Source organism: Amia ocellicauda, chromosome 16 (assembly GCF_036373705.1).
Source record: "Amia ocellicauda isolate fAmiCal2 chromosome 16, fAmiCal2.hap1, whole genome shotgun sequence".
Classification (NCBI taxonomy): Eukaryota; Metazoa; Chordata; class Actinopteri; order Amiiformes; family Amiidae; genus Amia; species Amia ocellicauda.
The window spans coordinates 6,413,891-6,438,722 of record NC_089865.1 but is presented as its reverse complement, the minus strand read 5'-3'; the positions used below and the strand labels follow the sequence as shown (position 1 = coordinate 6,438,722).

Genomic DNA, 24,832 nt, shown 5'->3' with positions numbered 1-24,832 from the left:
GGCCTACTAATCAATCTGTCCAGTCTGGTTGTCAGACAGGGATGAGTGTAGATGGCTTTGGTTAAGCAAGACAACATTTATAACAGGCTTTAATTAATTGTGAAGAGCATACCTACAGTACATTTACATTTTAATTAAATATGTCTTACAGGCTTTCAAATGTTGAATGTCTGCAGCTCCCTGCAGTGTCACATCTGATTTTCAAAAATAATGAAGTAAATAAAAACTGCTGAAAGTATATGTACACATTAATAAACACATCTCTCTTTTCCATCCATTGTCTTTATTTGCTTCCACAAATCTTTTTTACACGTATAAATCCAATCAATATTTTAATTGCTTTTCAGCCCAAATGCTAGGACATTGATGAAAGATTATTTGTTTGGAACAGATATCCAGTACTACAATACCAATCCTATCAAAGGAGATACAGATATAATAGAATCATGTTTAGCATTATTCTAAAACAGTAAATAATCTTTTTTAACACTATGAAGCAAATACAAACTAGGCAAGATTGTAAATATAAGAACAAAAAAGTAAATTGGGTCCTGCACTGTGGGTTATACTGTAACTATGTTTAGCTGTCAGAAAATGTACAACAAACCTTTAATTAAAAAAATCATTTAACCAGAAAAGTGTAAATAAACATTCCTATACACCTCAATTGTTTGCAAAACCATCCATAACACAACTATTGTACAGGTTTGTGTAGAAATGTGCGGGAATTTGTATTTTTGACGAACTACTAAGTTGATAAATAATGAACAAACATTCTGGCTTTTCCAGCAAGTATGAACTGATAAGCAAAAGTCGTCAAGTGAACGTCAGTAATATTTAGTCAATAAAGCACGTCTTCATTCTGCTCATTGAACTACATACATTATTTCAAATATTCAGATCATTATCAACCCGATTAATTGTGTGTACATAAGTATGTACAATATAATTCTTTGTTTAGTTGGCTTCCTGGGTAGGTTTTCAACAGTTCAATGGTATTCTGGGCTACGGATCGGGTCCATTGGTCCACTGCGGAGAGAATATGGCTCTCTTAGTCGCCCCGTGTTATAGGAGCTGGAGGAGGCGGCTGCACCCAAAGCCGTGTCTGAACCGTCAGCGGATGCAGCCTTCAGTTTGCCCTCGACCATCTGACAGAACAAGAAACAGCTGGAAGACGGGCCGACGATCTCAATATGAGCTTCTGACGGAATGATAAGAACCGTGTCATGAATGTGGTTCGATTCCTTACAGATCCGTAACAGCTCCTCCCGCTGGCGTCGGTCGTCACTGGTGTGCTGGATGATCTGAGTCCTCAGACGCGGCTGCAGGCCGGCGATCAGCAGCTCAAGCTCTGCCTGGGCTCCGACACAAGGCTGCCCTTTGGTGCTCAGAGTAACTTTGGTCACCTCTCCTTGCACCTCTATGGCAGGCGCGACGTCATACTTACGCAAACACAGATCAAAGTCTTCCTGCCTGAAATGCTGAATGTACCTGAACACGTTGGTATCCACCCAAACCGAGCACTCCCGTTGGCCGGGGGGGTCCATTACTGACGGTTTCCCCGACCTCTCTGGGCTTAGCTGAACCTCTCTGCTGCCGAGAGGACTCTCATACCCACCAGCTCTTAAGAGCGCTTCCCTCACTTCCTTCAAGGCTTTGAAGGGCCCCTCCAGCAGAGCCCTGCCGTGTGGCTGCAGAGAGGAGATCCTGACACAGCGGTGTGTCGCCTGAAGATCCTCGATCAGCCGCTCATGATCACTGAACAGGGAGAAGTCCACTTCTGCGAACGCATAGCAAAACACCTACGAATGGGGCAAACCCACTGTAGGACAAATCAATACGTAAAAACTAAATCAGTGCAAAGGGGGAGAGTTTTGTGTTCAACCCAAAGTAGAGATTAAAGGCGTTTTTAGTTCTTTAGTATTTTTAGCAGGCGGTTAGATTGTCTCATTGAAATGCTACGATAAAGTCAAAAACACACTCGCCAAAAGCACTGGATTCAAACAAATGAGGGAAAACAATACAATGTACCACAAAGGGATTTCACTAAAGAAAGCACAGTAAAAAGTGCAGTTTAAAGTAGCTGTAATGTATCCACCGCCACATACATTTTTTGTGTCGCAGCATCCACTGTGCAAGAAGAAAGTCGATGCAACACAGATACACACCGCACTCCTGTTAGGCAAGGTTTTTCACATTTGATTAAAATAGGACATTGCACGCCCCTGTCTAGGAGGGACATTAAATCATTGGATTGAATGTGTGGGAACAGCAGATCAGTAGTAATTATAATCAAATCCATCTGGGTTAGAATCTGATATTTCCTCCATGATCACTGCATAAGAGTAATATGTTAGTGATTCAGACCAAGCATTCCCTCTAAGCAGGCCAGTATAAAATGGCAAACGACAATAAACTGAGTGTAAATAGTGCAGAATTGGGTCATTTTTATCGATGCAAACATACTTACATCCTGAGTGAACTGAAACACGGTCAGAGGATAGCCCTTTGGCAATGCTTCATCTTGCAGCACCTGTTGCACTTGCAGAACCCGGGCTGCATCTGCAGTAAAGAGATTGCAATTCATTAACAGCAGCAGCATGCAAGCTCAAGCTGAAAACACACCACGGTGTGCAGTTTAAAGCAGTCGCGTTGCACCCACTACGAAGCACATTACACTACTATTGATGATGCCTGGATTGCATCTAAAAATAAATATAAATGAGACGCGTTGAGACCCGAGACATGAGACATGCTGCTGCTGACGATGATGATGATGATGATGATGATGAGATTACCTTTCTGCTCTTCAAACATGACGAAGGCGACACCCCTGAAGGATGTGGGGTACTGGATGGCCGCCACGTCCCCGCCTCCGCTCCTGGCTCTTTGGAAGTGGATGACCAGCTTGTCCGCCATGGTGCCGCAGTCCAGCAGCCCCTCCGGGACCCCGGACACCACCACGGCCCGGGCTGCGGCGCTGTCTGCCGTCATTGAGGACTGATTACTGGCACTGTGTGGAGAAACGGCGGGTTCACAGTGAAAAGGGGGTCTTTTTTTGGGATCCTATGGAGGCTGTAACGGCTCTGAAACTTGTTGATAAGAAACCCATAATGCACGTGTTTTACTTCAATACGTTGCATCAAATGAAAGATTAAGAACGACAGCCTTACCGAGTGTTGCCAGTGTCTTCCTGATTCTGAAAAGCTTTGAAAAGTATTTTCCTTTAAAATAAGAATACATAAAATCCGTTAAAGTACAACTACTTCCTTCTTCAGATGCTGTCTGTGACCCTGGCAACACGGCGGTTCTGGGTATTGTAGTGACGCAGACGCACGGCGTAGAACTACATCCCCCACAATGCAATTCTCTCGCATTTCAACGCGAACACCTGCACTTAGGGATAGTCAACCTTTAAACCAACCGCAAGAAAACGTTGCTCAAAATTCAATATTGCAATGACCGCTGGCAGACTATGCCAATACGCTTCAGGTTGTGCATTAGTGGTGTATTGTAGCGCCCTCTCATGGCCAAAGCCTAAGCAGGGGTTGCTGCTGGGGCAGAAGTTTCCTCAGGACCACTGCCATGTCCCCCTCCTGTTGGATGAGCCAATGACATTATCACACTAGTAGTTTGTTCTGAACCATACATACATTCTCCCCAGCAAACACTAATGCGTTATTCTTGTAGGACACCTGTATCTATATAGTTTCAGGTAGTTTTGTATTTTCTGTAGTGAGTGTTTGAAAGTCACCCTCTTACACACACTGTTTAACTAATTCACACAAACAGGCAATGAAAGGAACAGATTACATGTTTAGGATGTTTTTATTGATATTAGAAGAGTTCATGATCATTAACAGTATCATTTTTAATAAGGCCTATAAATCCAGCTTTGATATTTATTTTATTCCCAGAAAACCTTACACAGCCCACATCTGAAGAAAGGTTTTTTGAATATGTTTGGGAAGATATTTTCAAGCCATTGGAAAATATATAACAGTGCATTTAACCTTGCAGGTATTAGGCACTACAAGGCCCATGCCAAATCAACATTTTGTCGCACCTGCTCATTGCAAATTAAAAGCACAGAACTTGTTCGCTGGTTTGCATTAGGAAGAGTCATCCTCTCGTAAACCAAAAGTACTGGAGTTATAAGATTGGTGAGCAACTCAAAGGTTTTGATTTGGTCCAGCCTTGTTTGATCTTCAGGCAAAATCAGAGCATACGATTTTCCCCGCAGTAAAATATAAATGAAGAGGATATTGCATATACAGACTTACATTTGAATAAGACTGTTGTGAATGTCAAGATGACTATATTTGCAGTTTTACATGTGATTAACACTCCAATACCGTACAGTTTATCCTAACGGCCTTCTAATGGTTTATCTTTATGACCGCAGCTTTGCTTGTATGATGATGATGATACCAAAAAGGATTTTTCATGACACAAGAAGGAATATCCGATTACTTGAAAAAAAAGTTTCGAGCTTCCAACCAAACTTAAAACTATTCCGCTTCAACAGTGTCTTCATTAAAGTAGGCCTCGGCACTTCCGGTGGTTTTGGAAATGTATCTGATGCTCTCCACCTCCCCCCCGTAGTTGCTGGGTTTCTGAAAATGGATCTCCAAATTGTCCTGCAGGTCCTCCTCATCAAGGGCATCTTCAATGCCTGCCAGCAGGACCGTGCGTTTGGACACGCCACAGAATGTCTGTGGGGAAAAAACAGAGAACCCTCAGGGTGGCGACGAAATCATAAACTGTGCCGGCATGACATGGAAAAGGGAAGCTATGGATCGAAGGAAGTGGAAACGCTTTGGGGAGGAATTCATCCAGCAGTGGATTAATATAGGCTGATGACTACAGTTAATAGATTGAAATAATATTAATAAAACATTCTTACCTGGAATTTTCTCATCTGATACTGGAAGTCCGGGCTGACACGGATCTCTCTGCATGGGTGCCCTGTATCCACTGGGTATTTTTTCTTGAGAGTTAATCTTTCTGCCACTGCAAAAAGAAGACAGTATTATGTTAGCTTTCACCTTGTCTTACTGAAAAATAGCAATTCTTTCTGACCATTACAGGAAATGGGTTTGACCTGTGCCACGCTTGCATTTATCAGCCTGGAAGGGAAATTACATAGTTTGGTCTGACTGTTTACTCCGCGTTTCTGATGTCCCGAGATTCACAGACAAATTCCCATCCATGTTCACAAAAGCCGACACACAAACCTCCAGTGTTAAGAAACGTCACGAGGCCTGTCCCGGACTCCTTGTTGTATTCCACAGACTCCACCTCCCCACCTCCCAGACTGGGCTTTGAGAAGCTCATCTCCAGCCTGTCTCTCATCCTCTCATCTGATAAAACGGGAGGAGCGTTCGAAAACTTAACGGTCTTCTTTGACACACTGAAGTGCACCTGTGACACAAGATGTGTTTTTCACTACATTGTATCAAACAAGGAGGTGCCCTTCTTAAGACAACAAACAATGGTTTCATTTTCGGTTCCTACCTCAAATTTGACAGAGGGATCCATCATCACATTGAACGGCTTCACGTCCATCTTGGCGTTGTCAAACGTCACTGTGCACTTGGGTATTTTTAAGATTCTTTGTGCCACTGGAAATCAGAAAAATACAGTCACGTGAATTCAAATTAAAAGATCTTTAAAACTACTACTTGAACAGTTTGTTTTATTCACTTTATTGGACACACTACACAGACTTTCAGCAAAGTGTCATCAGATGCTGCTGCATTTGTTTAGAAGACCTTCTATCAAACCAGTGCACCACGTTATGAAAATGCAAGCATAAGAGCCCTCCTCCCGTACCTTTCTCTTCCTCAAAGGTGATGAGTGCCTGGCCTCCCTTCAGAGTGATCGAGGGTCTCTGTATAATGGTGAACTGGCCTTCAATGTTGACAGAGTCTTCAGAGTCTTCGGAGTCTTCGGAGTTTCTGGTTTTGGTGAACTTCACTTTCTTTTCTGGGATTTCTGCGATTATCTTTGTGAGATAAGGAATTAAACATGAAGCATAGTTAACCCTTCATTGTGACAATAAAGACTCATTTGGGCAGTAATGGTCCCAAACTATAAGATGTTCATAATGCATCCACATCCATCCAATATTTGTTAATTTGAATATCCTGCAACCTTGATATTATGCAAGAGTTAAAGAAAGGGAATTACATCAACACCATTTATGATCATTGGTGATTACATGATCTGCAGGTTTTAACACTTAAACTGGGTACCTTATGCTGTTGCTGGAGAGATGCTTGTTCATTTTTCTTCAGTTGTAGCTGTTCTTCATAGTCCTTCAGTTTTTGTTTCAGCGCATCATTCTTTTTCTGAATGTCCAGAAGCCCTTCCTACAAAACATACACAATTAGTTTTCAATCGTATGGTCAGTCATACAATTATTTTTTTCAGAGGGCTGGCTTGATCTTCCTTTTTTTCCGTATAAATGCACTATTGATCATTAACAAGCATTACACCAGTAAGAATACCAATAAGTACAACACCAAGCTAAAACACTAACTTAAAAAAAAAAAAGAGATGACACTGAATCTTAAAAAACTATTGCTGATTGAAATATATTAAAATAGCTGTGTTATCCATCTTGAAATGCTTAAGATAGTTAAAGTTTTTGTCATGCAGATAATAAAATGCTTTTCAAAAGGAAACTGTACTGAATGTATCGGTATTGAATACAATATAATGTATGTAGTTTGAGAGAATACAAAAAGATTATTTCATTTCAAGATACATGATACGTCAGGATTTATTTTATTAAAATCTTTATTTCAGCCCTACAAACCCAATAAAATAGGCTATATTTTTTATTAAAATCAAAATGGGACCCAAAGCCTTACCTCCATTGTCTTTTTTTTGTTATTAAACGCGTGGGTATTAAGATCCTGCTGTTTGAGGAGATCCAATGCCTCCCTCTCGGCTCTTTTCTTATTTTCTTCTGTATCCAATTTTTCCAAAATCAGCCTGGACTTTTCAGTGTCTGCCTTTTCGTGCTTTAGCTAAATATATAGATAATGAGAAAGGATTTAACCGCTTTGTCCATTTCACAGTGGAATACACTGTCAATGATTTAAAACAATGATAATATCAAACTTACTACCAATCAGTTTAGAGTCACAGTACAGAAATGGTATATTAATGTCAGTGAGGCCTGTACTATTTAATTAACTGTTAATAGTGTTGTGTTGTTGTTTTGTTGATTTTTGCTGCGTTCAAAGCAATAAACCTTCTGAAACAAAGTGAAGTTTTAGACTTATTTAGCATATAACTGGTGATATGTTCATATAATAATTCAGATCATATAATAATTGTCGCAGTGACCTGACTTAAAATAATAAAGCCAGAGCAAACATTCAATAAATAAACAGCACAATTTGTATGCCATGGTTGGATCATTAGAAAAAACAGCAAGTTTCTAATGACAGACAATAGTATAGATCACACATCGGTTATGTCCATTCATTGTTCACAAATAAATACATGTGTGGACATGTTAACCCTTTACCTTCCACTCTTCCAGTTCTTCCAAAGCTGCTTTGAGTTCCTGCTGCTCCTCAGGGGACAAGGTTTCACTTTGAAGGGACTTTTTATGGGCATGAAAACGAAATACCACAGGTAACTTTGCTTTAATGGCATTACTCAATTATTTAGATGCAGATGTATCTTAAATAATAGGTGTATTCTATTCACTTAATTGATCATTCTTAGTTACAATACATCACATTATTGTTTACATACAACTACCCATTTATACAGTTGTGTATTTACCATTTTAATCAAATAAAACACATGTTAAAATAGTGTTAGAAGCTAATTATGTTGGTGTATTGTTACCCTATAAATTGGTATAGCCCAGGGGGTTTCAAACCGGTCCTGGAGTACCCCCTGCCTGCTGGTTTTTGTTCCAACCTAGGTCTTAATTACTTAATTGAATGGTATATTGCTTTGTAAGGTCAATTAAGGACTCAATTAAGCAATTAAAACCAGCAGGCAGACCGGTCTGAACCCCCCAGGTATAGCCTATACTGATGCAAGGAAGAAGAATAAAAACATTTCATATAAAACATCTTCAGTACTCACGTTTCCATTTAAAAGTGGAGAAGCCGTATCTTCGTTTGAACCCATTTTTACCTTTTTACCTAAAACAAAAGAGCGACGTGTAATATTAACTGCGTGTTTATCAGGAAATCTCTTTCGGTTTCAGTCATTTCCCCAGCAGCCCCCTCTCTGTAACTGTGAAATAATAATCTAATAATCAGTATTTTAAAAGTAGCCCACTTTTGGACTATTTTCATATATAACAACTTACCTGAAGCAGCTTTCCTCGCAGCAGCGGGCTGGGGTCTGAACTGTGAGCGCTTCCGCGTCTGACAGCGGCTTTGCGTGTTGTTTTGGTCCGCAGTTCTGCGCGGGTCTGCGCGGCTCCACCAATGGGAGCACCGGGATTGTGCAGATCTGCGCAGCACTGCGGACATCTGCGCTACAAGAACGCGAGCTCCTGCCCGATTCCCCGAAATCACGTGACGGCGAAAGCAAAAGTTAAAGTGCAGCCGGATGACTTCTGTTACAACAGCGCAGTCCTGCCGTGTGTTTGAGCTTGAATGTCAGCTTTGATTTCATCTGACCAGCACAGGGTTTCCCCAGTGCAAACCCAATAGCAGTGTCTATAGCCCACATAATATGAATGCACTGTGATTATCTGCTGCCTGCTCATGTAAGACAGCGCTGCACAGTGCACTGGCAAAACTGAGTTTGCACATTTTTTTGCGTCCCACTGAAGTGCCCTATCTGGCCAAAACAATGACGGTAGCTTAGCCTTGTTTTCGTGCAACGTTAAGAATGTTAATGCATTATTAGTAATATTTATGCAACATAAAAATAGTAACTTATGTGTAGGTATATCATGCAATGTTTTGTATAGTGATATTGCCCACCAGCACAGTCATTCACGGAAGTTAAGATCAGCTATAAGTACATTTCTTTCACTTTCGGTTAATGATGCATTTGTGTTTCCCAGGGATTGTCTTGTTCGCCTGGGTTGGCATTGGTAATTAAAAGTTGATCGAGTGAGTGATCTTTTAGGGTAGTTTATGCATGTGTTGGGGATAAATCACACCCCATGGCCATGTACTTGGTGGTGTTAGAAGGTCTCCCGGATGACCTGGATCGGGTCAAGCCTAGACTGGATTTATATTTTCAGAATAAGAGAAGATCGGGAGGAGAAGTTTTGGAAATCCGACATCATCCCGATGACAGAAGAAAAGCTGTGCTGGTGTATCTGGACGAAGCAGGTACAGCTTTAATTGCATTTCCCTTGAGGGTGTCCTGGTTTTCTTGTGATTGTGTGTCAGACAACAATATGTGAACTGAATAAATAATGGCAAGAAAACCATGTTGACAGAGGAAATATGTAACATCTTGAAATAAGGTGGTGCGGTTCCTCATTAAATATAGGGATAGCACAGGATTAAAACATCAATAGCTCATGCACGTCATCTGAGCACATAACCCTGTTATACAGGTGAATAAAATCAGAAACCAGAATGCATGCCATATTCATGTTAATCCTGTGCTTTTAATATGTTCATTCATGAGGAATCATACCTCATTTTGAAGTCTGACCAGTTTTTTTTTTTAATTTGCTTTCTCTCTTCAACTTCCTTTTCCGTATCTCTAGCCAAGAACAAGGTGCTAGAAAGAAAAGTCCATAAGGTTGATTTTAAAACTCTGGGAACCATCAGCCTACAGGCGAAACCTTTTGATGAGGCTGAAAAAGGCAGGTCTCAGGTGAAGCAAATTCATCCAGCAAGAGCACAACATGCAAACACAGAGACATCTACACTCTTGGGGAAATCTGCAACAGCCACAGGTGGAAAGGTAAATCTTGAATTGAATACATCATTATATTAAATAATATGACCTGTGCTTTGTTTTCATTAAACATTTCAAACTGGGAACAACAAAGTGTTTGCATTGCACATAATTGTGTCGCTATTTGTCGATTTTTACACCGAGATTATGCTGACCCTGTTTGAACACCACTCTCTGCTGCTTTCAAAAGTAATTTTTTTTTCCCATTGTAAATGAAAGGATAACTGATCAATAATATCAGTTAAGTAAAGGTATAATCATACATTTTGTGGATTCTGTTTCTCATTTTGTAGAAGCACCATGACGTTGAAGACAAATCTCTTTGCCCAGGAGGTAGGATAACCTGTGTTGTTTATCCTGAGATTCATGGCAATCCTTCCTTTAAGCCAATGCACATTATGTGTGAAACAAAAACAAAGATTTATTGAGAATTAGCCATGACTACCCATAGGTCATTTACAACAGGAGGAAGATAAATTAGCAGGCAACTGAAAGGAAATTGATTAGTCTGTTGTTTCTTAGATTCACATGCAATTCAGCAGAGCAGGACAGACAACATTCATGACATTTGTTGTTCTGGGACTGGGGATAAATGTGAATTAATCCACTGTGTTAATTGCAGAAGCAGAAGACTCGTGGAGGCACCAGGATGATGGCCCACCGCGAGATGCATTGCTCTTGCTAAGCAGTGATTGTCCCGTTAATAAAGAGCTCCTCCAGCTCCACTTTGAGCAATACGCTGAAGATGTCGAAATTAATAGCCACCAGACAAACCAGTGGATACTGAAATGTGACAACCAGACAGGTAAGAGCTTTATAACAGCAAGCTATGGTGTGCTGTGAGGCACCTACAAGCCTCTTACCATATTTATTTCCATATCTTCATGTCAACTCACTGCTGTTAACAAAAGGTTGTTCTTTTTTCGACCTTATACAAACTTCCAGATCTAAAAACAGTCCTTACCAAGGAGAAGCATGATTTAAATGGCACCACCATCACTGTGAAGTTATATGATGAGAAAGCTGAAGAACAGAAGTTCGACCCCCGCAGGGTCATCTTGAGTGGCTTCAGTGGGGACACCAAGTGGAGCTTCATTTCCCTTTATGTCAAGAGCTGCAGCAAGGGAACCGAGCATGTGTGGGAGATTCTGGAGGACGGGAGAATCGCAGTTACCTTCATGCAGGATTTAAGTCAGTCCTGTCACAAGCACTTGCACTGTTTTGGAAATTGCAAAACAGCTGACTGAGGCAACCAGAAATCAAAATGGCTCAGAAAGGAAATGTCATTTGGTTTTCCTTTCTGTGGTTAAAGCAGCAATAATAGATAAGGAACTTCAGCTGCCTTTTTTCAGTTTTTATTGTGTTTTATGCTAGCCTTTCCTATGTACTGTATCATGAAACCCATGTTTGTGCTGTCACATTGAACTCCTGAATAATCACATCTAAAACAAACCAAAGCACTGCGCTATAATTTAAGCCTGCAGTTGAAAGTTTTAATTTGTCTTAAACAGTTTCATGTATTCTTCTTTTAGATATAAAATCGTTTCTGAAGAAATGCTTCAATAAACCACTGCAGAACAGTTACATCACAGTGTCACGCCTGGAACGCACCGACTCTGTCCTGGTTGGAGGACAAACTAGTAAGATCTCCGAGGAAGTCCTGAAGCTCTATTTTTCCAACTTAAAAAGAAGCAAAGGAGGGCAAATAAAATCACTGACCAGGTACACAGAAGCAGAAGGTGTCATTATTGCCTTCGAAGACTTTCATGGTGAGTCAAATGAAGAATCCTATCCTGCTTTCCCTTTTATTGATTATATTATAAGTCAGTAAACTTTTATGTAAACAATGTAAATGTTATAATTGTTCATTAAAAAAACTCGTGCAAAAGCTGATAACATTTGGATCAATTGTAGAAAAACATTAGAAAAGAGTTCCTAATGGTGCAAATCGAAAATGTTTTGTCTATAACTTAAGACTTGTCTATTTGGACATTAGTAAGCAATACTACACCAGATTGAATTCATATTCTGTAACCGTGTATACATTTTGTGTACTATTTCTTTGCACGCCTTTCTCTGTAAAGTTGCAGATTAAATACATCGTCCTTTCTGGTCTTATTCGACAGCGGCGTACCGAGTCTCTGAGCAACAGCATGAAGTTTGTGGAGTCAAGTTGACGGCTCACCTATACTATGCGAGTTTGCAAAAAGCTTTGACTGGCGAATTGTGCACACCACCGGGCCTGCCCAGGAAAATATCTATCCCTGTGGACCCGCTGCTTCTTGACTACATTAAGTGCACAAAACAATATCAAGAAGCGTTTGAAGAAACTTTAAGTAAGGTTTATGCTAAAGTCTATTTTGAAGGATCTCCCAAGCCTCATCAAGTGTCACTGGAAGTCACAGTCGCCAGCAACTCTCTCTTGCTGTACCGTGTTGCTCCTGACTGGGAAAGCAATGTCAGGCAGATGGTTCGGTCCTTTCTTGACAAATATGGTGTAATCCAACTTGAATCAGAGATAGAAATCTGGGAAAAAATTAAAACCAAGTGCCTGGAGATAATTTCCGTTGACTTACATGTGTCCTTTGACTTCTCCTCCAGCACAATAGTGCTGATTGGACAGCGAAACAAGGTTAAAAGCCTTCAAGCTACAATACAGGGCCTGATGACCGAAGCAAATATAGAGCTGGTGAATGAAAGGAACACCATAGAATGCAACATTAAAATGGACAGCAAAGAGGAGATGGATTTCTTGTGGAATTTGATCTTCCCCAAGCTTACAGATGTACTGCCTACAAAAGACGAGGCAGGCTTGGTCTTTCACCTTAAGGGGCACAGAGACAAAGTGAGCCAAGCAGAATCATTAATCAGGGAGACCCAGCAGAAACTTGTAACTCGGACTCCACGTTTATCAGCTGGTATAATGCAGTTTCTAAAGACAGTGGACATGAAGAAGTTTGAGCGGGACCACTTTCTCCAAAATGGCATTTCAGCTACAATCTTAAACCATGACTCCATGCAGATCCTTGCTGAAGAAAAGGACATAAAAGAAGCTGAAGATAAACTAAGGGAGTCTGTGTCTGAGGTTATAATCACCCTGAATGCCGATCAAGCTGAAGTTGCCAAAGGTGAAAAATGGAAGCAGTTTTTCAGTGAGCTAAAAGAAGAAGTAGATTCCAACAGTAAGGTTCCCAGCCTCAGCATTGGACAAACCGATACCCAAATAACAATTTGTGGGTTTTCGGATGTGGTGGCTGATGTTGCAAGAAAGCTCAAAGGCTATTTAGCTAACAAAATGCCTGCAACTGAAGTTATTCTGCTCAAAGCAGTGCGTGAGTTGGAATTTGTGGACAGTTGCATGAAGCTCTCTGAAGATGCTGAAATCAAGGCCCTGGGTGCCACAATCCTGCCAGTGAGAATTCCAGCCTCTCCTTGCTTAAAAGTCACCGCCGCCACTGAGAACATTAAGAATGCAGTGGCGGCAGTGAAAAAGAAAACTGATTCTATTGTTTCAGAAAAGGTCACCTGGAGCAAAGCTGGAGAATCCAAAGTGCTCGAAAAACATCAAGATTCCTTCAAGGCTAGAGCTGCAGGGTTTGGGTGTAAACTGTGGTTTGCTGTGGAACAAGCCAGGAAAATCGCTACGACCACATCCTACGATCATAAAATTGGCGACCTGTTAAATTTGTCCATCGTCCACGGGGATGTTACAAAGCATGCTGCAGATGCCATGGTTTGTCCATTAAATGGTGACCTAGCCTTCGATAACCCAATCTCTCAACAGTTTCTCAAAATTGGAGGGGCTCAGATAAAAGTTCGTTGTGATAGTCGTCTGAAAGAACAGCAACCCATTGTAGCTGGAGATGTGATACTATCCAGCCCGGGAAATCTCGCCTGCACGTGGCTGATTTTTGCAGTGACTCCCATATGGGGGAAATGTAATTCTAGGGAAAAGACTTACTTATACAGTGCAGTTCTTCAGTGTCTCTGCTTAGCTGAAGTCAAGCAATGTAGCTCCATTGCCCTGCCAGTCCTGGGGCAAGGCAACTTTGGGATTCCCACGCTTGACAGTGCCAGCGCCATGCTGCAGGCAGTGCAGGATTTCTGCAGCAGTAATCGGAAAACCACCCTGCACCTGAAAAACATCTTTGTGGTTGAGTCTGACATCATGATATTTGAAGAGCTTCAAAACGTCATCAAAGGAATGGTAAATATTGCTTATGTGTAGGTGACACAACTGCAAATATCATTCTTGATCTACAGTACTGAGATCACGAGAAATCAAAATAAAAAATAGGGGGGTAGCTGAAAAACTAAGGTTCGTGGGCAACATAGTTTAGCCTATTCAATAAATATAATTCCTCTTGCATTTTATTTAGCATACTCTGGTATCCATATTCTTCATTAGCAGAATGTACCTGAAATGGTAACCGGTTTTCTGTTGTTAACCACACCTTCACCTTCATAATATTATCTCAGACCCAGAGTCCAGGTGCTTTCACAGAAACAGCTACAGTACGTGTCTGGCATACCTGCCTGAGCTGGGCTTCCCCAGATAATGGGTGCTTTCCAGTCTTTCTCAATCTTAACGTATCTAATTAGGCGCAGATCAAAATCCCCTCATATCTTGCCAGTGTTGGATATTAAGATTAGCTTCCTTATTATGTTATTATAATTTTTTTTTAACTTTACAATACTTTCTCATCCATAAATAAATACAACATGATATAATACAATAACTGCACATGTGTTGTTTCTACATCTCCACAGGGAAAAATAAGTGCAGGAAAACTGGAAAGTGGAGCACCACGATACATCCCACATCTTCCACTTAAACCATTATCACTTCTGCTTAAAGGTATTACTCCGATCAGAAAGTGTTTTTAATCATTACCTGTAAACATTATTCTTGTTTTTGACCCATTAGTATATAATCAACAGTACACAAATAATTATTTCCATTTTTAAATTGAACCATCTTCCTTTTGTGATGTTTTTTCTTTTCTTATTTTTTTAGATCCAGAGCTATTTAGTTTTAGGGGAAAAGAGACTTGTATTAGTCTGCACGAGTCGAAACCATGGACCATCCAGTAAACAAAAACAGGGCTATATATCACTTTTACTTTTTGTTTCTGTGCTCTTGTGCCAAACATACCATCATTTTCAAGGGCACAATCTCTCTGCCCTTTAAAGGCCCATGTCACAGCAATGTGTGAAGCTTAGTGAATGATTTGGTATTCAGTGCCGTTTTGTTTATAACATTATCTTCAACGTTTTCCGGCATCCTTTCTTTTAGCAGCAGCAACGGTCAGTGTCCATGGGATCAGAGTTACTCTGAAAAAGGGGGATATTACCACAGAGGCCGTGGATGTGATTGTGAACTCTACTAACAGCAGTCTGAATCTGGACACTGGTAAGCTTCTCTCGTCTGTAGTGGATCACTGGCTCCAAGGTCCGAATTTGTGTTTTTTCTCTGTAAAGTCCCTACTGTGCTCAGGGGCAAAAACACTAGCTGGATCAACAAAGCATACACCGATCAGCCATAACATTATGACCACCTGCCTAATATTGTGTAGGTCCCCCTTTTGCCGCCAAAATAGCCCTGACCCGTCGAGGCATGGACTCCACTAGACCTCTGAAGGTGTGCTGTGGTATCTGGCACCAAGACGTCAGCAGCAGATCCTTTAAGTCCTGTAGGTTGCGAGGTGGGGCCTCCATGGATCGGACTTTTTGTCCAGCACATCCCACAGATGCTCGATTGGATTGAGATCTGGGGAATTTGGAGGCCAAGTCAACACATTGAACTCGTGATTCATCAGACCAGGCCACCTTCTTCCTTTGCTCTGTGGTCCAGTTCTTATGCTCACGTGTCTAGTGTAGGTGCTTTTGGCAGTGGACAGGGGTCAGCATGGGCACCCTGACTGGTCTGCGGCTGCGCAGCCCCATACGCAACAAACTGCGATGGACTGTGTATTCTGACACCTTTCTATCAGAACCAGCATTCACTTTTTCAGCAATTTGAGCTACAGTATCTCGTCTGCTGGATCGGACCACACGGGCCAGCCTTCGCTCCCCACGTGCATCAATGAGCCTTGGCCGCCCATGACCCTGTCGCCGGTTCACCGCTTTTCCTTCCTTGGAGCACTTTTGATAGGTACTGAGCACTGCAGACCGGGAACACCCCACAAGAGCTGCAGTTTTGGAGATGCTCTGACCTAGTCGTCTAGCCATCACAATGTGGCCCTTGTCAAAGTCGCTCAGATCCTTACGCTTGTCCATTTTTCCTGCTTCTAACACATCAACTTTGAGGACAAAATGTTCACTTGCTGCCTAATATATCCCACCCACTGACAGGTGCCATGATAACAAGATTATCAGTGTTATTCACTTCACCTGTCAGTGCTCATAATGTTATGGCTGATCGGTGTATATCAAAACAGTGCTTCTCTTCAGCAATGTGAGAATTCCCTTCTATTCTGATTGGTGCTTCAGTTTAGCAATCTGTCTTGAACTCAGTCTTAATGTGTGCTCCATATAACGAGTCTCAGTATAAATATGTAACATTTCAAACTGGAACTTGATACATCCTTGGTGGCTACAGCTGGGAAATTAAATTATAATTTCTAAGCAAGCACAAATACTCTGATGGCAATGTGTTGCCAAAAAAGCATGAAGCCTTCTATATTTAAGTAAAAATCAGTTCAATTTTAAATTATTCTTTACTATTTAAACTGTGGCAAAGCAGCAAGTTTAATTAAACTAATTAGACTGATTTGTGTTATGTACTTGGGTTGATGCCAAAGAGTAAAATCTGCATGGAGTTATAGTTCAGTTTTATAGAGACTTTGACATTTATATTCCATTTAAATATTTAAACTGGCAATTTATCCAACCCACACTGGATCTAGCGGTTCTTAATTAAGGTCAGTGAAAATAATAACTAAATAATAATGTTGTTAAAATGTGTTGTTTTTCCTTTCAGGTGTCTCTGCTGCCATTCTGAAAGCTGCAGGGAAATCTGTTGTTGATGAATGCACCAAACTGGGTAATTGTACACAAATAGGTTTGAGCAGCAGTAAAAAACAGACCTTATAAAATTTGACATTAAAAAATGCAATGTTGTGCAAAATTTAGTTTTTTAGTAATCTGCCCATCATTATAATCATAATTAAATGTCAGAGCAATACAAATTGTTGAGGTTCATTCAAAAGAAGGATCTCTGTTTTGTCAGGTACTCAACCAGCAGATGGGGTGGTGTCCACTGGAGGGGGGAATCTCCAGTGTAAACACATTATCCAAATGGTGGGGCCCATCAACGTGGCAGGCATCACGCTATCTGTGGAGAAGGTCATGAATGAGTGCCAAAATAAGCAAGCCACCTCTGTAGCACTCCCAGCTATAGGCACAGGTAAAACAGCACTAGCCCCTTTGATTGTTTTAGCACTAGCTGGCAAACACATTTACATGTGACTGCTTGTGTTGGTGCCTCGAAACAAAGTCCAGAAGCGGAGTGCATAGTTCACCCGCCAGTGGAAAACATTTTGGCACATCTTGGCAAATGAAAATCCAGCTGTGTGTTCATGCGTTGTTGTATCACGGAAGTGTGTTGCATTGTATTACAGGAAGAGGTGGTATTGCACACAGACAATCCATTGAAGCTGTATTGAAGGGACTTGAAAACTATTTCTCAAAGACCAGCCCAACAACTATCACATCTATATACATCATTGCTTTTGAGCAGAAGGTTTATGATGCATTCCAGGCCTACTTTGCTGAAATAAATCTGCAGTCCGGTGGAAATGTGCAGGTAAATGTCTCCATGTACCTGTACTTTGCATTTGCTTGCCCTGTTCAGAAGATGCAAGCATGTTTTCTATCTCACCGAAGCACTGAAGCAAAGCTGAGTTACATTTCACTATTTAAAATAAGCGAGGCTTTCTGTGCTTAATCTGGATTCCATATTTGATGTTTGTACAATTTATTTTATGCAGGTTGCCTCACAATCTCATCTAAGAACAGCTCCTACAAACCTTTCTTTGAGTCAAGGTACTGTATGTTTCTCAATTTATTAATTTTTTAAATATTAATAGGTATGAAAATAATATAAATAATTCCCGAACAACTTGTATTCTTCTGTATTTCATGGGTCCTTTAACATAAAGAAATACAAAATATAATAATTGGGTGATACTTGCCAGAGGATTATATACAATTTTCTTCAGTGAAACTAAAACTGTCTAACCTATTTTTCTGATTTTATTAACTATTATTAAATTAGATACTTCTGCATTATCATATTTACTATAATATTTGTATCTGAGTTAACGTGCATTTTTGGTTTCAGGGCTCCCTAATGTGCAGGCTATGCTGTCTCCATTTCTTGTGAAAATTTGCAATGTTACAGTAGAAGTTAAGAAAGGCGATATCACTAAAGAAACCGTTCGTGGGATTGTCAATTCAACAAACCATGGCTTGAACTTAAAAGGAGGTATGCCGATCTTTGTTTTGTGTTTAATTTCAATATAAACCGAGCAAATAAACACACGGTCACAATGACACGAAATAAAATCCAATCTGTGTGTGTTTGCTGTAGTTCATATTTGTTATGCTATGGTGTAAAGAGGACTGTTTATTTCCTGCTTGGATACATGAATATGCATGTTTTACACATTCTTTGCATTTTAGTGATTCTGTTGCATATGTTTTATTATGTAGGGGTTTCAGGAGCTATATTTAAAGCTGCTGGGAGTTCAGTAGAAGATGAGTGTAAAGCACATGGTGAGTTACAAGTTATATAATATGAAACCATAGCATACCAATCACTATATCAAACCATCATCAAAATGAAAACTACCAATTCTTCATTTAAGTTGCTGAACACATTTCCCTGTCAGGCAAGTGATGGAAATATCTGGGGTTTAAATCATGATTAAAATACTTTGCATGAATAATTTAATGTACACAGTATTTAAAAAAATGGCTACCCTAAAAATAAACAGAAATAACTTCTTGTTCAGGTAAGCAGGCTGATGACGGGGTTGTAGTGACCAGCGGAGGAGAGCTGTACTGTGATTTCATCATTCACATGATTGGGCCAAAATCCCTGCAGGCCGTGGAGGCGCAAGTGCAGAAGGTTCTTCAGGAGTGTGAGAAGAACCAGATCACCACCGTCTCCTTCCCTGCTGTGGGCACAGGTCAGTGTTCGACAGAAGAAGAAGAAAATACGTTCCTTTTAGAAGTTCCACTGGTGGATTATGTTTTCAACGTTTTCTTCCCTCCGTTGTTGTGCAGGTGGTGGGGGGCTGAAAGCCACTGAAGTGATGGCATGGATGCTCCAAGGGTTTAAGAATCATTTATCTCAACAAAGCCAATCTGTCATCAAGTTCATATATGTCATCGTTGCGCAAGATAACATCCTGGATGCCTTTAGGGATGGCCTGAAGAAATGGACAATTAAAACACTAGTATGTAATGATGATAACTTCTATTTCTGCTACTACTAATAATAATAATTCCTAAATCATAATTATCTGAATGACATTTCTTTTTCCTTGGTGTTTTTGTATCAGGTTGGTTCTGTGGACGACAGATGTAGTGACAGCTGGGAGTCAGCGTCTGAAGAAGACGGTAAATACGATTTTATTTATGTCCGACGGGCTTTGAAAGGGGTTTTAGTGAGATAACACACAGTTGCCCATAAGAATCCAGTGAGCTTTACCACAAGGAGACTCGTCTGTTTATGTATTGTTCTTGTGACCTGACAGATTCATCCCAGCCGCCGGACAGCATTGAAATATTAATCGGGCGGATCCGAGTAAAGGCAGTGTGTGGTGACATCACCAAAGAAAATACGGATGCCATCGTAAGCAGCACCAACACAACTCTCAATTTAAACTCAGGTGAGCAAACAGCATTGCTTAGATTTTTCATACACTGATAGCAAATGCATTGTATATACGTATATTTCACCTACTATAAGAAAACATACATAATGATGAAGATTTGTATTACAATGTTCGGGCTAAGGGAAGTCCTTTAGCAGCAGACCATCTAGAATGGTGGTAAAAATGCAAATGTATGCATCTGTCTATGAAAGTCCCCGTTCGTGACATTTGTCCTGCGCCCTGTGAGGGGGGGATGCCTCTGACCATGTTATCTACCCTCTGCAGGAGTTTCCGCAGCGATTCTTAAGGCAGCGGGACAATCGGTTGTGGATGAATGTACAGCTCTCGGTATGACACCAATTATTTGCTTTTCCTTTGACCAGAAATGGTTCCTGCTTTGTATTTTAATGGCCCTGTTATGTAGGGTTAAAATGTATGCATTTTCTGTAAAGGTTAATATTGCTTATCTGAAATACCCAATACCACTCGCTCTCTTGCCTACCAGGGACCCAGGCAAGCAACGGCTTCGCAATAACGTCCCCTGGAAATCTGCAAGTAAAGCACATTGTGCACATGGTGGGGCAAACCACAGAAAAGGCCATTACGGAGTCTATGTGTAAAGTGCTAACTGCTTGTGAAGAGAAGAAGATGCAGTCCGTGTCATTCCCAGCACTCGGAACAGGTGCGGTATTATGCATAAATGATCAAATAAGTGTCTAAAGCTAATCCATGCAGTCATGGAAAGCTTTGGAAATTCCTTTCTACATCCATATTTAATAGAATAAACATGTTTTATGTATTATTTTCAGCTGTAATCCATTTGCATGTCATAAAACTTAGATACATACTTTCATTTTACATACTTTCATTTATATGTATAAACATCTAGGTTTATGTATGTTGTCTTTAATGCATCTTCTACTCTATTCTGGTGTAGATGCATCAAAACTATATATATATATATATATATATATATATATATATTTGTTTTTATTTTCAGGAGCAGGAAATTTAGGTGCAACTCAGGTAGCCAGTGCCATGATTAACGCAATAGGTCGTTTTGTAATCGACCACGTCAAACCTTCGGTCACCTTCATCCGCATCGTAATATTCCAGAAGAAACTGATGCTGGATTTTGAAGACATCATGAAGAGGTTCAAAGTAGTCACTCCTAAATCCACACGGCAAGGTGAGTGTCTACCTTGGTTGGAATCCACATAGCTAGAGATCAAATGGAAGAAGGGTCCAGGTAACCAAAGTCACAAAGTCAGTCTTTTCACACCGATCAGCCATAACATTATGACCACCTGCCTAATATTGTGTAGGTCCCCCTTTTGCCGCCAAAATGGCCCTGACCCGTCGAGGCATGGACTCCACTAGACCTCTGAAGGTGTGCTGTGGTATCTGGCACCAAGACGTTAGCAGCAGATCCTTTAAGTCCTGTAAGTTGCCAGATTTCCATGGATCGGACTTGTTTGTCCAGCACATCCACAGATGCTCAATTGGATTGAGATCTGGGGAATTTGGAGGCCAAGTCAACACCTTGAACTCGTGATTCATCAGACCAGGCCACCTTCTTCCATTGCTCCGTGGTCCAGTTCTGATGCTCACGTGCCCATTGTAGGTGCTTTTGGCAGTGGACAGGGGTCAGCATGGGCACCCTGACTGGTCTGCGGCTACGCAGCCCCATACGCAACAAACTGCGATGCACTGTGTGTCCTGACACCTTTCTATCAGAACCAGCATTCACTTTTTCAGCAATTTGAGCTACAGTAGCTCGTCTGTTGGATCGGACCACACGGGCCAGCCTTCGCTCCCCACGTGCATCAATGAGCCTTGGCCACCCATGACCCTGTCGCCGGTCAGTGGTCATAATATTATGTCTGATCGGTGTACGTGTCTCGGTTTGAGAGATAAGTGAATCTGGACCAGTGACATTTATGTTTTCTGTTAACATCTCCAGTGCAAAGAGAAGGAAAGTTAATAATGCACTGTATGTAGATAATTAATCAGTATTTTTTTTTTTTTATTTACAGCAAAAACAAAGTCACAACCAATCACTCCGAACAGCAGCCTGAGAAATCTCACAGCGTTGGTGACACATCCTGTCATGACAGTGGAGGTGTATGGGACCGCTAAGGAAAGTATTACCCAGGTGAAGAAATGCATCGAGGACTTGGTCAGAGGAGAGTGCACCAGCCAGGATGTCGATGCCAAATACGCTGACCATTTCCTGGAAGTGGAAAAACAGGAGATAGCTGGCCTGACCCAGAAGCACCAAGTCAGAATCGAAGTAGGGCCCAGCAAGATGACCGTGACGGGGAAAAAAGACGACGTTCTGACCGCGGTCCTGGAGATCAATGGGTTCATGCAGAAGGCCAAGGACAGAGAGAGCAGGAAAGAGGAGCAAGAGAGAATGAAGAACATTGTCCAGTGGGAGGCTGTGAAATCTGAGAAACCAAAACCTCTCTCCTCCGATATAAACTACGAGCTGGAACTAGCCTATCAGAAAAAGGAGAAAACCTATGTGTATACATGGCATGGCGAGTCCTTCACCATAGATTTTGAGAAAATGCAGCAAACGGGCAGTAAAGGAAGAGTCATGAAAATTAAAAGGACCCCTCTGATCAATTCCGAGACAGGTAGGTTAATCCGAGTGAATTGTTTTACACGCACACAGGGGTTTTGTGAGTCATTTCTTGCACTGTTTATTTTGCGTCTAGAAGAATTTAATTTGTAAGATGGTTTACAGTAATTCCTTGAAGCATATTGTTCAGAAGTGTAGAGTTTAAAACTTGGAGATGATGATAATATGAGAAGTCAACTTTTGAATTATTTTAAGTGTATTTTCTGTATTTATTTATTTTATTTTCAGCCCTCATAGAGCTACCTGTGGAATGGACAAATATGAAGGGGCAGAACATGGAAGTTATTGGGCTTTTATCAACCTCTGAGGAATTCCAGAAGATCTCAAAGGAGTTTATCAAATCCTGTCAAAAAGGCAGTTGCAATGTTGAAGTGGTACAGGTAAAATATACTTTAAATACATATCTTAACCAAAATACTTTAAATCTTTCAAATCAAAATTGGGTTGATCATTGTTTTAATTGAAAATTAGCATAAATTTACTCTGTCTGGTATCATATGTAGAAATCAGGAATTAAATGTTCATGAAACTGAAGGCATACCTAATGTCTGTATTGCGCAGAAAGCTACCAGATAGGGTTTTCAACTCTAGTAGGATTTTATTATGTGGCTTAATGAGCACAGAGCACAGAACATATTTATTTTGTGTTTCAAATGCATATGTACGGAACATCCAAGAACCTCTTAAGAGGATGAATCTAAATTGCTTTACTCTGGACATTTAGATTAGATTACTTCTCCTGGATTTGTCTAAACATTGTCCTGGAGATGAATCTGTAATTACTAGGAAACTCCAGCAGTGCTATCATCTACAGGGACACTTCAGTGTTTGTGTGCTGTAATTTTATACATTCTCATATAAATGCCATATTATTATGAGGATGTATTTTGATATATACTACTTAAGCATCTGATTTGTATGTAGATTGAGAGAATACAGAACCGGGAGCAGTGGGAGAGATATGCAATAAAAAGACAGGCCTTGGACAGGAAGTATCCCAAGCAGAAGAACGAGCAGCTCCTCTATCACGGGACAACAAATGACATCTGCCAAAAAATCAACAAAACCGGCTTCAACAGGAGCTTCTGCGGCAGAAACGGTAGGGTCATCTTTATCCTGCGGCCCTTGCCAATTCATCCTTTCTGGATTGTAACTACTTCAGATAAGGCACGCTAACCCTCAGATGTTTCTTTTTCAGCTACCAAATTTGGCCAAGGAACATACTTTGCCAAAGAGGCCCATTACTCTTGCCACGATTCCTATTCCAATCCCGATGCCGTGGGCCACAAATACATTTACAGAGCCAGAGTGCTCACAGGAAAACTCTGCAGAGGAGTCGAAGGCATGAAGGAGCCGACGCCAGTTAATCCCAACGATCCTCACTCGGACCTGTGCGACTGTGCCGTTGACAGTTTATCAAAACCTTTCGTACATGTCATCTTCTCCGACTTTGGAGCATACCCAGAGTACCTAATCACTTTTAAAACAGTATGAAAAAGAAGTATTTTTGTAAGTGCCTTTTCAGCTCCATTTTTATTACCGCTACTATACAATGTCTTCCGCTCCGACCTAACACTTCACTTCTGCAGCCCGCCCAACAGGTCTCTTGCAATAATAAAATGTGTGGACTAACAAATACTGCAAACCACACAGATTAATATTTCAGGAGATTTCCAAGTAGAAACCAAATCAAAAACACAGATGCATGGATTATTTATTGATTTATAGCTTTTAACATTCATAGAAAAAGATTGATCATGTTTAAATAGAATGGTTATCTGGGAAAACATAAGGCCACTGAAATAGCTGTATTTTATTTCGGCTTCAGTGACATGAGTAGTGAAATGCCGACTCTGCCCTCACCCTGTCAGAAGAGGTCTAGGCTTCTCTGCTCCTACTTCCTTGTTCTGGCCTGTGACTTAAACACTGGTCACTGGAACTGTTAGGATTTACTTTTACCCATCTGCAAGTATAATTTTAGAGAATGCAGAGAAGTCTGTCTTCATCATTCAGCTCTTTGCTTAGTGGCCACCATAAAAGCACCACCTGTGCCTTAATTTAATGAATATTTTCAATCTAAAATCAAGTTTACGATAACCTATATTTGCTGTGTATGTTATGTAGCATCAGCTTGAACAATGTTCTTTATTACTCGGGGAGATGTATTGCAATAAAAAGTTTGAAAATGTGCATTCTGCATTTATTTAAGGACGATGCCTGTCCCTGTGGAAGTACCGAGACATTTTTATATATACGAAGCCAAACATTTCCTTTCAGCTAATGTTCACTGCTACCATTAGTACACCCAGAAAACACATATTGTGCCTTTTTTCCAATTAAATAAGTAGCAGAAACAGCAGTTTTCTTTAAGCAGCCAATACACAAGAGCAGA

At 40.8% G+C, this 24,832-nt stretch overlaps 3 protein-coding genes across 6 annotated transcripts; 1 reads left to right on the top strand and 2 right to left on the bottom strand.

Annotated features, from left to right (window-relative positions):
* Positions 1 to 264: 264 nt before the first annotated feature.
* LOC136711710 (RNA-binding protein 43) lies at positions 265 to 3,312 on the bottom strand. The gene is made up of 4 exons (XM_066688136.1): positions 3,174 to 3,312; positions 2,799 to 3,013; positions 2,471 to 2,562; positions 265 to 1,802 (listed from the first exon to the last, which is right to left on the bottom strand). The coding sequence occupies exons 2-4, from the start codon at positions 2,992 to 2,994 to the stop codon at positions 990 to 992; spliced, it is 1,101 nt and encodes a 366-aa protein (XP_066544233.1). The 5' UTR covers positions 2,995 to 3,013; positions 3,174 to 3,312; the 3' UTR covers positions 265 to 989.
* A 497-nt stretch (positions 3,313 to 3,809) lies between these two features.
* On the bottom strand, positions 3,810 to 8,445 carry nmi (N-myc (and STAT) interactor). Of its 2 annotated transcripts, none has more exons than XM_066688059.1 (10): positions 8,348 to 8,445; positions 8,119 to 8,177; positions 7,544 to 7,621; positions 6,879 to 7,037; positions 6,258 to 6,374; positions 5,836 to 6,007; positions 5,518 to 5,624; positions 5,238 to 5,424; positions 4,907 to 5,013; positions 3,810 to 4,715 (listed from the first exon to the last, which is right to left on the bottom strand). In XM_066688059.1, exons 2-10 carry the CDS (start codon positions 8,161 to 8,163, stop codon positions 4,512 to 4,514), a joined length of 1,176 nt encoding a protein of 391 aa, XP_066544156.1. In that variant the 5' UTR covers positions 8,164 to 8,177; positions 8,348 to 8,445; the 3' UTR covers positions 3,810 to 4,511. The 2 variants fall into 2 exon arrangements, with proteins under 2 accessions (XP_066544156.1, XP_066544157.1); XM_066688060.1 differs by having other exon boundaries at positions 7,544 to 7,585.
* A 588-nt stretch (positions 8,446 to 9,033) lies between these two features.
* Positions 9,034 to 24,630, top strand: parp14rs3 (poly(ADP-ribose) polymerase family member 14-related sequence 3). Of its 3 annotated transcripts, none has more exons than XM_066687359.1 (26): positions 9,034 to 9,329; positions 9,716 to 9,915; positions 10,203 to 10,242; positions 10,532 to 10,714; positions 10,855 to 11,100; positions 11,442 to 11,678; positions 12,036 to 14,116; positions 14,680 to 14,767; positions 15,209 to 15,322; positions 16,892 to 16,954; positions 17,141 to 17,317; positions 17,532 to 17,716; positions 17,901 to 17,955; positions 18,254 to 18,397; positions 18,625 to 18,687; positions 18,927 to 19,103; positions 19,201 to 19,373; positions 19,479 to 19,536; positions 19,674 to 19,808; positions 20,079 to 20,141; positions 20,299 to 20,475; positions 20,794 to 20,982; positions 21,830 to 22,435; positions 22,669 to 22,820; positions 23,365 to 23,539; positions 23,624 to 24,630. In XM_066687359.1, exons 1-26 carry the CDS (start codon positions 9,158 to 9,160, stop codon positions 23,932 to 23,934), a joined length of 6,264 nt encoding a protein of 2,087 aa, XP_066543456.1. In that variant the 5' UTR covers positions 9,034 to 9,157; the 3' UTR covers positions 23,935 to 24,630. The 3 variants fall into 3 exon arrangements, with proteins under 3 accessions (XP_066543456.1, XP_066543457.1, XP_066543455.1); XM_066687360.1 differs by having other exon boundaries at positions 15,206 to 15,322; positions 23,639 to 24,630; XM_066687358.1 differs by having other exon boundaries at positions 15,206 to 15,322.
* The last annotated feature ends 202 nt before the right edge of the window (positions 24,631 to 24,832 follow it).